We start from the raw sequence: 17,412 nt of genomic DNA, 5'->3' as shown, positions 1-17,412 counted from the left end.
TTTGGATAGGTCCATGAATGGAAGGGGTATGGAGGGCTATGGTCCAGGTGCAGGTCAATGAAACGAGGCAGTTTAAATGGTTCAGCATGGACTAGATGGGCTGAAGGGCCTGTTACTGTGCTGTACTTTTCTATGACTCTAAGACTTTTGATTGCAGAAAGAAATCTCTGAATGCTGTCCTGCACTGTGAAGAAAGGTCCTGATGTTCCTTATTGCTTTTCTAATATCATATTTAATAGTCATAGTCATACTTTATTGATCCCAGGGGGAAGATGGAGCGTGGTTTCAGTACAGTTGTCCAAATGCTTTCAAAGCAGTGAAACAGACTGCAAATTACTGAATGTGGGAATCCGAGACTCCTTCTGAGTGACATTCAGCCTGATATCACTGCACCATGCCCATCCATCTCATTGAAAGGTGAAAAAGCAATGAAGTTGTGAATAGTTGGAGTAATATATGTTCTAAATTCGAAGAAAATTATTTTATAGGAATTAAAGAAATAATTTAATTTGTAACTTTAGATAGATTTGAATAAACGTAGAATTATTCATTACTGCTTTGAATATGTAGTTCCTATGTTCTTTCACTATGCATCGCAAATCAAAATTTTTTATAGTTTTTATGTAATAGCCAGAAAGGGAGCAGGGAATGCTGGGAATGTGGGCTGGGAGCCAAGGAGACTGTAATCCAAAAAAGTTTGGGAATTTCTGCTGTAAACCCACTTACTGGTTAATATTTTACAGGTTAAATTATTCAGACTTTGTTACATTTACCATCCTTGTTATTTTCTATAGTTCTTATAAATACTTAACTTCTGAGAGCAAAAAAAAGCAACAGAACTAACAAATCCTTCAATAAAGCTATAGCCTTACGCATATCATTATATTTTCATCTTACACAGTTTAAAACTTAACACCAAATAAAACAATCTCAATGCTTTTTTTTCCACAAGAATTAACATCTATAAATTGGTTTGGAAGGACATATCATTAAGAGTTAATTTAGTGTTACTAAAAAAATTTCTAAATTTGGAGAAAACTGTAAAATACCTGGAAGCATCCTGAGACAGAAAAATTGGCAATATGAAGCTATTCAGCCCTTCCAACCCACTTTGCATACAACATGATCAATGCTGGTCCTCCATCATATTACCCCTTGGTGCATTTTGTGTCTAAAAATCTGCCTATATGCATCCAACTTAAATATATTCAGCGACTTGGATTTCACAGGCTTCTTTTCCTAAAGACTTCTTTACAGCTTGATAAATTTACTGAAAATAATTTGGGGAAACAAAAAAAAGTGTTGGTACTTTTAATACATTTTGGTCAGACACCTTATTAGGTCAAGTATGTACTCTATTCAGATAGTCACTGCAGTTAAATATTTTTACAGCTTTCTTTACAGCTGATTTTCTTTACACGTTGATACCACCAGGGAGCAGCAGTTGTACACAATACACACACAGGTGAATTATGTCCAAATTGTCAGGCCGAAATTCAGGAAATTCTGGAAAAGCTAAACGAAACAGAAACAGGCCCTATGATCCAACTCATTCATGCCCACCAAGTTGTCTACTTAAGCTCGGCCCATTTCCTTATGTTTGTCCCATATCCCTCTAAATCACTTTAAACCACATACTTGTATAAATGTCTTTTAAACATTGCAATTGTACCCACCTCTATCACTTCATCTAACAGCTCGTTCCATACACCCTCCCCTAATCTGGAAAAAAGATTGTGATCATGCACCCTATCTACACCTCTCACGATTTTATAAACCTGAGTAAATTCATCCCTCAGCTACCTACTGAGAGATGAAAGCCCCATCCTATCAAGTTTCTCCTTAAAACTCAAGCCCTCCTATTAACATCCTTGTGAACCTTTTCCATCTTAATGGCATCCTTCCTTTACCCATGCAAGCAGAACTACAAAGAGTATTCCATATCCAAACATAATAATGCCTCATACAGCTGTAACGTGACGTCAAAGTCTTGTATTCAATGCCCACGGCAATTGTGTCAAATGCCTTCTCCACCAGTGCCACCTGTCTCCACGTTATGTTGCTGCACCCTAGATACCTGTCCAGGGATCTATTGCTTCGTGTGCAAGTCGGACATTGGTTTGGCTTACCAAGTGCCGCACTTTGCATCTGCCATTTGCCATTCTCTGACTCATTTCCCAAGTTGGTCGAGTTAATCTCAGATAACCATCTTCACAGTCCATTACAACACTAACTTTGGTGTTTACGCACTAACCACACTAGTGACATCGTCAATCAAATCATTAATATGGATGACAAACAACACTGGACCCAGCACCAATCACTGTAGCACACTGCTGGTCACCAGCCTCTAGACTGAAAAACAGCATTCCACTTCCTCTTTCCACCAAGTCAATTTTATACCTAGTTGGCTAGCTCGTCCTAGATTCCATGTGAACTAACCTTCCATATTCGATAATGAGGCAGAACCTTGTCAAAAGTATTTTTAAAGTCCATGAAGATTATCCCTTGTGTCTCCAAACATACGTGACCACACAAATAGATCTTTAAGGGAACCTATTCCCCACCTAGTTACTTTTTAGCTCTTATAGAATTTCTTACGATTCTCCTTTTACTTTATCTGCCAAAGCCATCTCATGTCTTCTTATTGCCCTACAGATCTCCTTAAATTCCTAAAGCTCTCATTTCTCAATGCACTGTAACAAGAACATGCTTCCTTGAATTTTTAAAAGCTTCCTACTTGCCAGCTGGCACTTTGCCTGCAAAATGCCTCTGCCAATCAATCTTTGTATGTTCCAGTCTAACATGCGCCTTTGTCTCAATCGAGGACATTATGTTGCGGAGTGATCCTATCTTTTTCCATAACTATTTGGTCACTGGTCCCAAAGTGGTTGCCCAACCATGGACAGTTCTATCACTTGGCCTGCCTCAGTTCCCAGCAGGAGGTCCAGTGTCACCTGCTCTCTAGTAGGACCATTTCCACAATGTTGAAGAAAACTTTGCTGGGCACATTTAACAAATTCTGCCCTTTCTCTTTTGGTAATCCTGGTCAATATCAGGGAAGTTGAAAACAACCTACTATTGGAACATAATTATTCTTACAGCTTCTTGCATTCCCTTTACATGCTTGATCCTCTAATTGCCACTAGCCCTTGATCCTCTAATTGCCTGTTATACAATCCCACCAAAGTCATCATTCCCTTATTTCTAAGTTCCACTTACATAACTTTACTAGATGATTCTCTAAGAATATCCTCCATTAGCTTTGCTGTGGTAGACATCTTAAATCAAAGTCACAGCTCCCTCTCCTCTCTTAACTCGATCATTGCAGTGGTGTGTACACCCTGGAACACTGACCTGCTCGTCCTGCCCTTCCCACAGCATGTTTCTGTTCCAGCTAGATAGGATATACAGCCTGTTCCTGTGGCCGTACCATGAGGCTAGTCGCAATGAATTTTACCAATAATATATCAATTTGCCCGGGTAACTCACATTCCAAGTACACAAGGGTTGACCAGTTCCCTCGTTGGTGCGGAAAGCTGCGGATTCGACCATCATGTTTACTGCTGTGGTCCACATGCTCCTCCAGCTGCTCGAACATACCCATTACACTGTCTGGTATGGGCAGTCGCTGGGGTTTCGTACTGTGTACCAGCCATCATTTGAAAAATAAAGCAACTGACATTTAGAATCAACACAAACATCCCCAACACACATTTCTGATGTTACGCTTAGTAGCTGTTAGTTTCGTGTTTCGCTTCCTTTTTGAAACAGTGGGATTGCATTTATCAGTAGAAATGCTGCGGATTGAGCGGGGGACTCTTTCGGAGTTACACAGCCACTCTGTACCCGATGAACTCAGATTTACTCACTCGGGCCCGGCAGCTCCGCCATCCCCAAGGACCCCCGGCCGCAGTAGTGATGGAGGGTGTTGTTCTTTCTGCTCCTCCTCGTCCTCGCTGCTGCTATAATTCACCAGAAACATCCCACTTCGGGTGTCCTCACTTCAGTTGCTGTGTGACTGCCGCCGTGGCCATCTTAAACCAGGAGACACACGCTGTGTTCCGGTCGAAAACGCAGCATCGAGTAGGAGGTTCCGTATAATTGCCCTCCCCCGCTGCCCAGAACGGTTCCTGTTGTAACTTCTGCCCAGTAGTAAAAGCGATTACAGAGCTTGTTCCGATGGGGTGCCTTTTTGGTTTATGTGAACTATCTTGGTGCCTCACAACCAATGAATTAGCCTTATAGCGTGACCGATCTTATTTTGCAAATAAATAGCAACGATAGTTTTTCTCTGCAATAAATGTACATAATGCACATCCCGTCTCCCTTTTATGATGTTGGATGAAGACTAGTCAGGACACGGGACATTTCAAACTACAGCAGCAATAGTCTCAGTATGTTCTTCAATACTGCTGCTTCCAAAGAGAAATAGCAAAAATAAAACAATCAACGACGCAGAGAGAATTTCACGTAACCACGGCGCCTGCACTCATTGCAGGAGGCTCAATACATAAAGGTGCATTTGGATTTATATACAGTACAATCAGACACCTCCTAACGCCAAGGATGCATTCCTGGGAGGCAGAGCGCTACGTAAATCAGCGCCATGCGGACTCTGACTGTACACTGCTCCGCGTCGCCTATGTTTTCACACCCACAGGACGCAACCCAAGGCCCCGACTGGAAAGATGTACCAATGGTGATTCTGTGAAGTACCTAGGACCTACAGGAAGGATAAGCAAATGATATCAGTGGCCGTGATGTCTGACTCTGGAAACCCCAGTCAGAGGAACCATCAACCCTGTATTTCATCACGGGTTGTTTGTTATGTCTCCCCTCTCGCTGTGAAACAGAGACATCTCTTTCTCCCTTATTAGGGAGAGAGAGAGAGAGAGCCTGTGGTATCTCAAGTACCAGGTGAACGCGTAGTCTTTGGGGTACTGCAAGTCTGTGTCTTTGCTGTTGCTTTGCTGCATTCTTGAGTGCCAATGCTTTTTTTTTGCTGATGGGGGGAGGGAGAATCGTTGCTTGCTGCCACTTATGCGCAGGAGGGAGGGGAGCTGTGGGGGGGACTTTGGGGTTCTAATATTTAACTGTCATTCATTCTTTGGGGCACTCCTCTGTTTTTGTGGATGCTTGTGAAGAAAAAGCATTTCAGGATGTATATTGTATACATTTCTCTAACATTAAATGTACCTATTGAAACCATTGGAAATCTCTTCACTCAGTGGGTGGTGAGAGTGTGGAACGGGCTGTTGGCAGAAGTGGTCGATTTCAACATCTAAGAGAAACTTGGGTCGGTACATGGATGAGAGGAGTATTGAGGGCTATGGTCCCAGGGAATATCAATGGGACAATGCAGAATAATAGTTCAGCATCGACTAGATTGACTGAAAGGCCAGATTCTGTGCTGTAGTCTCTATAACACCAATAGCTGTAAACAGGGAGGAGAGAGCAAAGACTGAAGTTGGTAACAATGGATCAGATCATCAATTCACAGTCCTCCCTCCTGCAGACTTTCCTATTACAGCACCGAGATCCCCCCAGTGTACTAGATGGAATCATACCCAGCAAAGAGGACTAAAGTCAGCACAATAGAGTACTTCACTCAGTCACCCTTCAGTTGCCCCAATTACTGTGCTGAGCTCCTCTGTGGTAAATCCATCGCTCATATATCCCTAGTAACCTGTACAAAGCTCCATCTGACAATCTGCCAGTGGCCGCACTTGTGGTGAGATTTGGTATCTGGGGGTGTGTTTGTTGTTCAGCTCTTCAGCAGATCACTTCACACCAATTACTTTAATGTGTCGCCATTAAGGGGGGGGGGGTAAACATTTCTGTGAGCGCCATTAAATATGCACTTCCTCCAGTCAGAGATTGGCACCATTTCTCCCTCTGTGGCACATCCTGCGATGTGAGTTTCTGTAACACAAGAAATTCTGGTTGCGGCTGCAAATCCTAAATGAGAGATGTCCTAATCAGAAGTATAAAAATTAGTTTATTTCCATCAAGACAGAGGTACAGAAGCCTGAAGACCCACACCCAACGTTTCTGGAACAGCTTCTTCCCCTCCACCATCAGATTTCTGAACACATAGACATTACCTCAGTATTCCCCTTCTGCCCAATCTGTCTGTCTAATTATTCGTCCATTTATTTGCTTTCTCTTTTCTTTATCTATTTATTTATTTGTTGTAACTCACAGTAATTTGTTATGCCTGCACTATACTGCTGCCAAACAACAAGAAATCTCATGACTAATGTCAGTGACGGTAAACCTGATTCTGATCTGTCAGAAGCAGGCTTTCTCGTGGGATCAGGGAATGATGTGAATACTTTTGTATCTGACATAGATTGAGAGACCGTTTCGCTGAGCATCTGTGCTCCGTCCTCCAGAACAGGTGGGATCTCCCAGTGGCCACCCATTTTAATTCCACTTCCCATTCCCATTCCGATATATCCATCCATGGCCTCCTCCACTGTCGTGATAAGGCCACGCTTAGATTGGAGGAACAACACCTTATATTCTGTTTGGGTAGCCTCCAACCTGATAGTATGAACATCGATTCTCGAACTTCTGGTAATGCCTCTCAATCCCCCTCCCCTTCACCATTTCCCATTCCCTTTTCCCAATCTCACCTCAATCTCCTTGCCCGCCCATCGCCTCCCTCTGGTGCTCCTCTCCTCTTTTCTTTCTTCCATGACCTTCTGTCTCTTTTACCAATCAACTTCCCAGCTCATTACTTCATCCTTCCCCCTCCAAATTTCACCTATCACCTTGTGTTTCTCTTTCCCCTCCCCCATCTTTTAAATCTACTCTTCAGCTTTCTTTTCCAGTCCTGCCGAAGGGTTTCGGCCCAAAGCGTCGACTGTGCTCTTTTTCCATAGATGCTGCCTGGCCTGCTGAGCTCTTCCAGCATTTTGTGTGTGTCGCTCGGATTTCCAGCATCTGCAGACCTTCTCTTGTTTGTGATTGAATGTTTTTGTAATTCTAATATTATTTGGAATAACCTGAGAATAAGGGCAAAGAGCAAGTCCATAATCTCCATCTACACTTCTCGCTGCCTTAGTAAAGCAGCCAAGATAATCAAAGACCCCATACACCTTGGGTGTTCTCTCTTCTCCCTTCCCTCCCACTGGGCATTAGATACAAAAGCCTGAAAGAATGCAGACCAGGCTCAAGGACAGCTTCCAGCCTGTTGTAATAAATTGACTGATTGGACGTACATTATGTTAAGATGGCCTCACAATTGACCTCGTCGTGGCCTGGCACCTTATTGGCTGCTGGCATGGCCCTCTCTCTGTTTCTGTGACTCTGTGTTCTGCATTCGGTTACTGCTCTTCCCTTGGATTACCTGAGTGATGAAATGAACTGTATGGATGGCATGCAGACATCCCGCCCTGCAAAAACTCATTTCAGGGAGGTCTCAACCTCATAGCAGTCTGTGTTAATGAATTTGTTAATTTTGCAAGACATCAGATTCACAAGTGTTTTGTGAGACAGCTGACTTCTGAATTCTGTCCTAATGTGACGCACCATGCTGAATGCCTTTTCCACATCACAGTTAGAATTTGGCAGCACCAAAAGCAGCTTCATCAACTGGCAGAGCTCTTTGAATCTCAACTGCCCTGTGCTCACAGATTTTACTTTGGACAGCTTCCCCCAGAACTCATCAACTGGCAAACTTTTGTAGTTTGGCACCAGTCCTTCAAGGTTAGTTGAGACATAAACAGGACTCACCTCAACATGTCTTTTACAGTCATTTAACCCACCATGGGCAATAGAAAAGTCACTGTTGCAAACAGTGCAGCAAGCAACACTGTCATTATTTTTGACCCCTATTAGGCAGGGGTACACATTAGTGTAGTCTGGGGTGACGTATGTTTTATATTTTCTTTCTTTGGAACACTCTGCCATGGCGCTGCAGGACACTAATCTGAACTGATGGACAATGAAAGAGAGAGCGAGGTCAACTGTAAAGCCCGCCCACAGAGAAAACTGATAAGTCTACTTAGCAGAAGGAGAGACCAATCAGGATGCTCTCCCTGTCACTCTCTTGCTACATCTGTCACTGGCTCTCTCTGTCTGTCTCTCTCCCTCTCACTCGCTCGCTCTCAAAAAAATCGATTTCCAGAGTATTGTATATAATTTGCGGGCGTTAGGGAGCCACTATCAATATGCAGGGAGACTCATGGAACTTGCGGGAGAGGTGGGATGTCTGGGCATACAAGATGAAGATTTTGGTTCTACCTCAGTACGTGTCTTCATTTTCCATTGAGCTAATACCTTCAGGAAGCCAAGTCCTCAGCACGCTCAGCTCTGAAGGATGTGGGACTGCTTACGGTAGTGTTCAGGCTGGGGCTGCAGCCACAGAGGAAGGTGGAAAATGAAGGAGAGGGAGAGGACAGAAAGGTGTCGAGAGGGACAAGCTTTAACCATTCCCACTCTGGCAGTTGGACACCCACAAGAGCACCATCCTGAGAGCAGGAGGAGTGACACTCAGCTGATCTTAGTATATATACAGTAGAATAAGACCTTTAGGAATGAGATGAGGAGATATGTTTTCACTCAAAGGGCCCCTGAATTCTCGAATTCTCACCACAGAGACAATGGAGGCTGAGTCTTTGAATATTACTAAGAAGCAGATACATATCTGGACACAAAAGATATTACAGGATAGGGGAAGAAGGTCTTGGGTTAGAAAATGATTATGAAATTTTTTTAAGATGGTGCTGATGAAGCCCCGTGACTAATTATCACTGGCAAACATAAAAGAAGAATAAAACTAACTACTTTAATAACAAGACATTTTCTGGTGAAATTTGTGGGGAGCGATCACCACAAACAATGGAGAAGCAAACGAAGGTGAGCTGAGTCGAGGGTCGAAGCAAACGGGTGTGAGACAAAGTTGAGGCGAGGTCGGCATGGCAGAATTGAGGCCTGTCCACCTAAACAGAGGTTTGATTGATCTAAGTGCCAGGCTTCTTTGGAAAGATCATGAATGGGCCAAAACATGGTGGAAAGGACCAGGCCCAGAGCGACAGAGCCTGGAACCTGCCGATTGAAATGGCAGGGTGTCGAGACCAGTGGAAAGTGTCGGGTCGGATCTGCTCACTGCTCCGTGTCATTTACTCGGCTCTCCACTGAACCGAGGCTGATGCTGTGGCCTGCTCCAGAGACAGTTTTCTTTTGAAAAATAACCAAATATTTGAAGGGGAGTGAAAAATCCGCATTGTATGTAGTGACCTGAGGATACCAGTAGATGTCAGCATTGTACAGGCCCAGTACGAGCCCACAGTAGATGCACACAGTACAAAATACTGCACACAAGGACAACGTCCCTTATTAAATCCTGCAGAACTTCTGCGGCACAGGGTCACAGAACTGCTTCATTCCATAAATATTTAGACCTTTTCCACATATAAACCGGTCACCTTTCTAAAGAAAAGGATAGGGAATTGATGAATTGAAATTTGCTGGTCCACCAATTACATGGACCTGATCAAAAATAGCCCAGATCAGAGTAAGTGCCCTTAGAATCCAAAATTACAAACTTAGTAAACCAATTAGTCAGAGAGCAGTGAAACTGTCGTTTAGAAGTAAACTGGTATGTCCCATTTCCCTTATCAACTGAAGATAATATGATGTCTGAAGCTAATCCCATTTTCTAAACATTTACTGATACCCAAACAGCCTAACACCAAGCCTTCTGCTACCAGGTCCTTCAGCTCCTTGCCATCGTGTAAGCAGGACTGTTCCTTCAATAATATTCACTCCCTTTGTGCATTTACAACATAGAACGTAAATAGGAGTATCTGATAAAGTTTAGATGCTGGAGATATGCCGATGAAAAACCAACAATCCAAATATTCACACTGTTTTGCTCCCTATCGATGCCGTCTGACCTGCTGGGTGTTTCTATCATTTTGTGAAGTACCCTTACTTATTAGACGTTGACCCTCTCGATGGTTGCTCTTTGAGGATAACTGTAGAACATAGAACAGTACAGCAGAGTGCAGGCCCTTTGGCCATGATTTTGTGCTGAACTTTTAACTCACCCCAAGATCAATCAAACTCTCTCCTCCCACATAGCCCTCCATATTTCTTTCATCTGTGTGCCTATCTAAGAGCCTCTTCCATCTCCCTAATGTAACTGTCTCTACCACCATCACTGGAAGTGCATTCCATACACCTACCATTCCCTCTGTTAAAAAACATACCTCTGATACCCCCCATACTTTCCTCCAATCACACTGAAATTATATCCCCTCATATTAGCCATTTCTGCCCTGGGAAAAGTCTTATCACCTTGGACACCGCTATCAAATCTACCATCTCGAACCCTCCTTTGCTCCAGAGAGAAAAGTCCTGGCTCACTCAACCTATCCTCATTAGACATGCCCTCTAATCCAGGCAGCATCCTGGTAGATCTCCTCTGCACCCTCTCTAAAGCTTCCACATCATTCCTATATTGAGGAGACCAGAACGGAACACGATTGTCCACTCCAATCTCTCCAATGTATCCCCAGAGTGGGATGCAAACGGTCAATGAATTGAAAGGAAGGAAGAGTACGCGTTTGACAAAGTGGCAACAAATGGCACCGAGACTCCAACCACAAACACAAGGAGCAATTATTCCACAGCGTTCAAACATGCTCATGAACTCAGCTCCCAGCCCTGCCCCCTGTCCTAGTGATGGGGATGGAGCAGCACGTTGGGTGTGGTCGCTCTGTACCTTAATAAAATACTACAGATGCTGGAAATTCAAAATAAAGGAGAAAATTCTGGAAGAAATCAGTGGTCAAGTAGTATCTGTTTTTCTTCATCTTCTTCTGCTTCTCCTTTTTCTTCTTCTTCTATTTCTTCTTCTCCTTCTTCATCTCCTTCTTCAGCCCATCAGGCCTACGGAGGCATAGGTCACCAACAGCAGCTTGCCACAGTGCTCTGTCTTTTGCGTTTTCTGATGCGGTGTAGCCCATCTTCTTGGTCTTCGCCTCCTCTGCCAGGGATGAGGAGCTTGGAGTTTTTGTTGGTGTTTCTGTTGCACGGTGTGTGTACGGGATAGGGTTGCTAGCCCCCTGCCCAACCCTCCTCCTTTCACAGCCGGGCTTCGTACCGTCCATGGTAGAGTTGTGTCTGCTCAGGAAATGTTTATGCTTTTTGCTTGAAGTGCCTTTCAACAGAGCTGGAGGAGAGATGAGCAGATTAAACACGGAAGGGGTGATTGGGAACTAGTGTGGTGATTGGGATGAATGGCAGAGGGGGGGGTGAGGGAGAGGTTAATGAAAAGCAAAGGATCTGTCAATATCTGTTACCAATAGAAGGAGATGAATCAAATCAGAAGAGCGGAAGGGACTGACAGCAGTGATTGCCAGAAATAGAAAATAAAAGAAGGGGCTGATTATCTGAAGTTGTTTAATCCCATATTGAGTCTGCAAAGCTGTAATCTGCTGTTGTGTCTGGAATTTGCAATGGCTTTCATTGTGATAGGAGAGAAGACAGTGTGGAAATGGGGCTGAGAATTAAATTGACTTTCAGCTGGAAGTTCAGGGTGATAGACTGAATTAACCATAGCTTTAATGAAAGGTTTCTCCTCCAGGCAACCAAATTTAGATTTGAGTTGAGGTCTCAGTTCCTCTTCTGAATAAACCCCCATTCAACAGAGTAAAATCTCTCCTCTAAGTAAAACATAGCTCATTGTTGCTCTGTGTTTCGGGGAGGGGGCATTACCTGCCTCAGGCTGCTGTTTGTTGACTACAGCTCAGCATTCAACATCATCAGCCTCCCAGCACGAATCAACACAATCAAAACCTGAGCCTTTGTATCCCCATCCGCAACTGGATCTTTGACTTACTCATCAGGGAACCTCAGTCAGTATAAACTGGTAATAGCGTCTCCTCCTCGCTGACAATCAGCGCAGGCTCACCTCAGTGATGAGTGCTCTATGCTCTCTACGCTCAGGACTGTGAGATGAGGCACAGCTCAAATGCCATCTGTAAATGGCACCACTGTCGTTGGCAGAATCTCAGATGCCAGTGAGGGGATGTACAGATGTGAGATAGACTTGGTTAGTTGAGTGGTGTCACAACAACAAGTTTCCTCTCAACTTTACTTTACTTTATTGTCGCCAAACAATTGATACTAGAGCGTACAATCATCACAGCGATATTTGATTCTGCGCTTCGTGCTCCCTGGAGTACAAATGGATAGTAAATATTAAAAATTTAAATTATAAATCATAAATAGAAAACAGAAAAGGGAAAGTAGGGTAGTGCAAAAAAAAACAAGAGGCAGGTCCAGATATTTGGAGGGTACGGCCCAGATCCGGGTCGGGATCTGTTCAGCAGTCATAGAAACATAGAAACATAGAAAATAGGTGCAGGAGTAGGCCATTCGGCCCTTCGAGCCTGCACCGCCATTTATTATGATTATGGCTGATCATCCAACTCAGAACCCTGCACCAGCCTTCCCTCCATACCCCCTGATCCCCCTAGCCACAAGGGCCATATCTAACTCCCTCTTAAGTATAGCCAATGAACTGGCCTCAACTGTTTCCTGTGGCAGAGAATTCCACAGATTCACCACTCTCTGTGTGAAGAAGTTTTTCCTAATTTCAGTCCTAAAAGGTTTCGCCTTTATCCTCAAACCGTGACCCCTCGTTCTGGACTTCCCCAACATCGGGAACAATCTTCCTGCATTTAGCCTGTCCAATCCCTTTAGGACTTTATACGTTTCAATCAGATCCCCCCTCAATCTTCTAAATTCCAACGAGTACAAGCCTAGTTCATCCAGTCTTTCTTCATATGAAAGTCCTGCCATCCCAGGAATCAATCTGGTGAACCTTCTTTGTACTCCCTCTATGGTAAGGATGTTTTTCCTCAGATTAGGGGACCAAAACTGCACACAATACTCCAGGTGTGGTCTCACCAAGGCCTTGTACAACTGCAGTAGTACCTCCCTGCTCCTGTACTCGAATCCTCTTGCTATAAATGCCAGCATACCATTCGCCTTTTTCACCGCCTGCTGTGCCTGCATGCCCACTTTCAATGACTGGTGTATAATGACACCTAGGTCTCGTTGCACCTCCCCTTTTCCTAATCGGCCACCATTCAGATAATAATCTGTTTTCCTATTTTTGCCACCAAAGTGGATAACTTCACATTTATCCACATTAAATTGCATCTGCCATGAATTTTCCCACTCACCCAACCTATCCAAGTCACCCTGCATCCTCTTAGCATCCTCCTCACAGCTAACACTGCCACCCAGCTTCGTGACATCCGCAAACTTGGAGATGCTTCATTTAATTCCCTCATCCAAGTCATTAATATATATTGTAAACAACTGGGGTCCCAGCACTAAGCCTTATCACAGTCTTATCACAGTTGGAAAGAAGCTGTTCCTAAATCTGGCTGTATGAGTCTTCAAGCTCCTGAGCCTTCTCCCGGAGGGAAGAGGGACGAAAAATGTGTTGGCTGGTTGGGTCGTGTCCTTGATTATCCTGGCAGCACTGCTCCGACAGCGTGCAGTGTAAAATGAGTCCAAGAAAGACATCAGCAAAACTAGGGAATTGATTGGGATTTTAGGAAAGGGAAGTAGAGAGGACACACAGCAGTCATATTTGAAGAGTCAGAGGTGGAAAGGACGAGTACCTTCAAGTTCCTGGGGCAACAGAGAGATATAGACAGGTTAAGTGAACGGCAAGGGTCTGGCAGGTGGAGTACAATGTTGGTAAATATGAGGTCATCCACTTTGGAAGGGAAACTGGAAGATCGGATTATTATTTGAAAGATTGCAGCACGCTGCTGTGCAGAGGGATTTGGGAGTGCTTGTATATGAATCACAGAAGGTTGGTTTTCAGGAGCTGCAGGCTATCAAGAGGGCAAATGGAATGTAGGCCTTCATTGCTAGAGGGATTGAATTGAAGAGCGGGGAGGTTATGCTGCAACTGTACAGGGTACTGGTGAGGCTGCACCTGGAGTTCTGTGTGCAGTTCTGGTCTCCTTACTTGAGGAAGGATATACTGGCTTCGGAGGCAGTGCAGAGCAGGTTCACCAGGTTGATTCCAGAGATGAGGGGGTTAGACTATAAGGAGAGATTGAATCGCCTGGGACTGTACTCACTGGAATTCAGAAGAATGAGAGGAGATCTTATAAAAACATATAAAATTATGAAAGGGATAGAGAAGATGGAGGCAGGAAAGTTGCTTCCACTGGTAGGAGAGACTATGACTGGGGAACATAGCCTCAAGATTCAGGGGAGTAAATTTAGGATAGAGATGAGGAGGAACTCCTTTTCCCAAAGCGTGGTGAATCTGCAGAATTCTCTGCCCAATGAAGCAGTGGAGGCTACCTCAGTAAATATATTTCAGACAAAGTTGGATAGATTTTTGCATAGTAGGAGAACTAAGGGTTATGGGGGAAAGGCAGATAGGTGGAGATGAGTCCATAGTCAGATCAGCCATGATCTTATGGAATGGTGGAGCAGGCTCGATGGGCCAAATGGCCTACTCCTGCTCCTCTTTCTTAAATTGTTGTGCTCTGTCCTATGCCAACATATTGATGTAAGGCACTAGGCTGAAGGCACACCAGCAGCTGTACTTCATTAAGAGTTTGAGCAAATTCACTGTCACCAAAGACTCTGACAAATTTCTACAGATGCACCATGCAGAGTATTCTGATGGGTTGCAGGACAGCCTGGTCCGTCAGCCCAGTACAGACGGCCTGATACAGACAGCCCGGTACGGACAGCCTGGCCCGTCAGCCCGGTACGGACAGCCCGGTACGGACAGCCCGGTACGGACGGCCTGGTACGGACAGCCTGGTCCGTCAGCCCAGTACGGACAGCCTGGTCCATCAGCCCGGTACAGACAGCCCGGTACAGACGGCCCGGTATGGACAGCCCGGTACGGACAGCCCGGTCCGTCAGCCTGGTACGGACAGCCCGGTATGGACGGCCCAGTACGGACAGCCTGGTACGGACAGCCTGGTACGGACAGCCTGGTCCGTCAGCCCGGTACGGACAGCCCAGTACGGATGGCCCGGTACGGACAGCCCAGTATGGACAGCCCGGTACAGACAGCCCGGTACAGACAGCCCGGTATGGGCAGCCTGGTACGGGCGGCCCGGTACGGAGGTACCAATGCACAGGATCAACAGAGACTGCCAAGGGCTGTAGACTCAGCCAGCTCCACCATGGACACAAGCTTCCTCACCATTGAGGACATCTTCAAAAGGCAGAGCCTCATGAAGGCAGCATCAATCGTTAAGGACCATCACCATCTGAGATGTACCCTCCTCTCATTACTACCATCAGGGAGGACGTACAGGAGCCTGAATGTTTTAGGAACACCATCATCCCCTCGGCCAGCAGATTTGTGAATGGTCTATGAACTTCGTATTCCTCTTTTGCACTGGGTGTTTGTTTTATGTTAACTTGTAACTTTTTTATATCTTGGACTGTACTGCTGCCACAAAAACAACATATTTCACAACATATGTCAGTGATAAACGTGATTCTGAATCTGATCATGCTGTCACTGTGCCAAAGAGTTGTGTAAAGTATCAAAAAGTGCTTTGCTGATTTCTCAAAAGATATTTCTGCATTAGCAAATAGAATAAATTTTCAATTCCTGGTTGCCTGTTATTCTCTTTATCAGATGCAGGCTTTCTAATTACAACTGGAAACGCAGGGAAGGAGCTCGATGTTTAAGTGCGTACAAGGAGGTATTGGAGACATATTACTGAATGCTGCCATCCTGGCCAAGATGCTGAACTCAGTGAACACTAAGCAGTGAATAAACTGAGCTGATCCTTGTTCAGTGTTGGGACTTGTCTCAGACGAAGGGTGTGTTCAGTTTCACCCTCGTATCAGCCAGGGGTAAGAGAAAGGGGAATGAAGTTCTCATTAAACTATAAGACATAGGAACTGAATTAAGCCATTCAGCCCATTGAGTCTGCTCTGTCATTCAATCATGGCTGATTTATTATCCCTCTCAACCCCATTCTCCTGCCTTCTCCCCATAACCTTGGACAGCCTTATCAATTTCCATTTTAAAGATATGCACTGACTTGGCCTCCACGGCCATCTGTGGCAATGAATTTCACAGATTCGGCACCCTCTGGTTTCAGAAGTCCTCCTCATTGCTGTTCTAAAGAGGCACCCTTCTACTCTGAGGCTGTGCCCTCTGGTCCAAGGCTCCTCCACTGGGGAAATATCCTCTCCACATTGACTCTGTCCAGGCTTTTTCAGCATGCTTCTCCATCAAGTTTAATGCTCAGAGTTAGTACAGAACGAAAACTAAGTGACTTCCCCACCCTGTGAGGAATATGTTAACACGAATTTGCAATATCGGATTCTGGAAATTACAGGATATTCTTAAAGAAGAAGATTAGCTTTATTTGTCACATGAACATGGGAACGTACCGCAAAATGCGTCATTTGTGACAGATCAACTCAATCAGGATCGTACTGAGCAGCCCGTAAGCGTCTCTACATCTCTCGTGCCAACATAGCATGCCCACAACCCACTAATCCTAACACCACATCTGTGGGAGGAAACCGGATCACCCAGAGGAAATCCATACGGTCGTGGGCAGAATGTACAATCATCTCACAGACAGCAGCAGGAACCGAACCCTGATCTCACAGCTGAGGCTGTAAAACCATTACACTACCCACTATGCTGAGCTTTCTTCTGCATGTTGGTTGTTTGACAGTCTTTGTTTGTGTGTAGGCTTTTTATTGATTCTATTATATTTCTTTGTTCTACTGTGAACACCTGCAAGAACATAAATCTCAGCTCAATATATGATGACATATACATACAGGTACTTTGATAATAAATTTTCCTTGAACTTTTAATGCTACCACATGTCATCCCTTTTCCAAAATTTTAAAAAATGGATATTCACCCTTTTCCAAAGCAAAAACTGGTGAAGTACTTAGAGAGCGATGAACTGGTGTAACACCCCTAGCACCCACAAAATGCTGGAGGAACCCAGCAGGTCAGGCCAAGGCCCTTCGTCAAGATCTGATGAAGAGACTCAGCCTGAAACATTGACAGTTTGTTTCCCTCCATAGATGCTGCCTGACCTGCCGAGTTCCTCCAGGGTTTTATGTGTGTCATTCTGCATTTCCAGCATCTGCAGAATTTATTGTTTTTCCGATATCTCACCTGCTCCTCTGTCCCAATGAAATGTGTGTTGACTTCAACTGTGACCTCTTATATTCTTGTGTTCTAATGACACAAGAACTATTGGTGTTTATAAATACTATTCTTGATATCAGTCAGCAAAAGTAATCTCTTACTGTACTTTGACGAGTGACGTTTCTCTCATGAATGAATTATTTTTCGATAGCAGGTCAGAGGGTGCAGATTGATTCTGAACCCATGTGGGTATGAAATGG

The 17,412-nt window shown here is 44.5% G+C and overlaps 1 protein-coding gene across 3 annotated transcripts in view; it reads right to left on the bottom strand.

Annotated features, from left to right (window-relative positions):
* Positions 1-4,056, bottom strand: part of usb1 (U6 snRNA biogenesis 1) — a 36,353-nt gene extending 32,297 nt beyond the window's left edge. For all 3 annotated transcript variants that reach the window (XR_011889237.1, XR_011889236.1, XM_072279427.1), the window contains exons 1-2: positions 3,873-4,056; positions 3,493-3,644 (exon numbers count right to left, since the gene is read on the bottom strand). Coding sequence is in view for 1 of the 3 variants with exons in the window: in XM_072279427.1 (XP_072135528.1) it covers positions 3,493-3,644; positions 3,873-3,985 (265 nt within the window). In the remaining 2 variants the exon portion in view is untranslated. The remainder of the gene's footprint in view (positions 1-3,492; positions 3,645-3,872) is intronic.
* Between the last annotated feature and the right edge of the window lie 13,356 nt (positions 4,057-17,412).

Source organism: Mobula birostris, chromosome 15, assembly GCF_030028105.1.
Source record: "Mobula birostris isolate sMobBir1 chromosome 15, sMobBir1.hap1, whole genome shotgun sequence".
In the NCBI taxonomy this organism is placed as follows: Eukaryota; Metazoa; Chordata; class Chondrichthyes; order Myliobatiformes; family Myliobatidae; genus Mobula; species Mobula birostris.
This window is presented reverse-complemented; position numbering and strand designations above follow the sequence as displayed.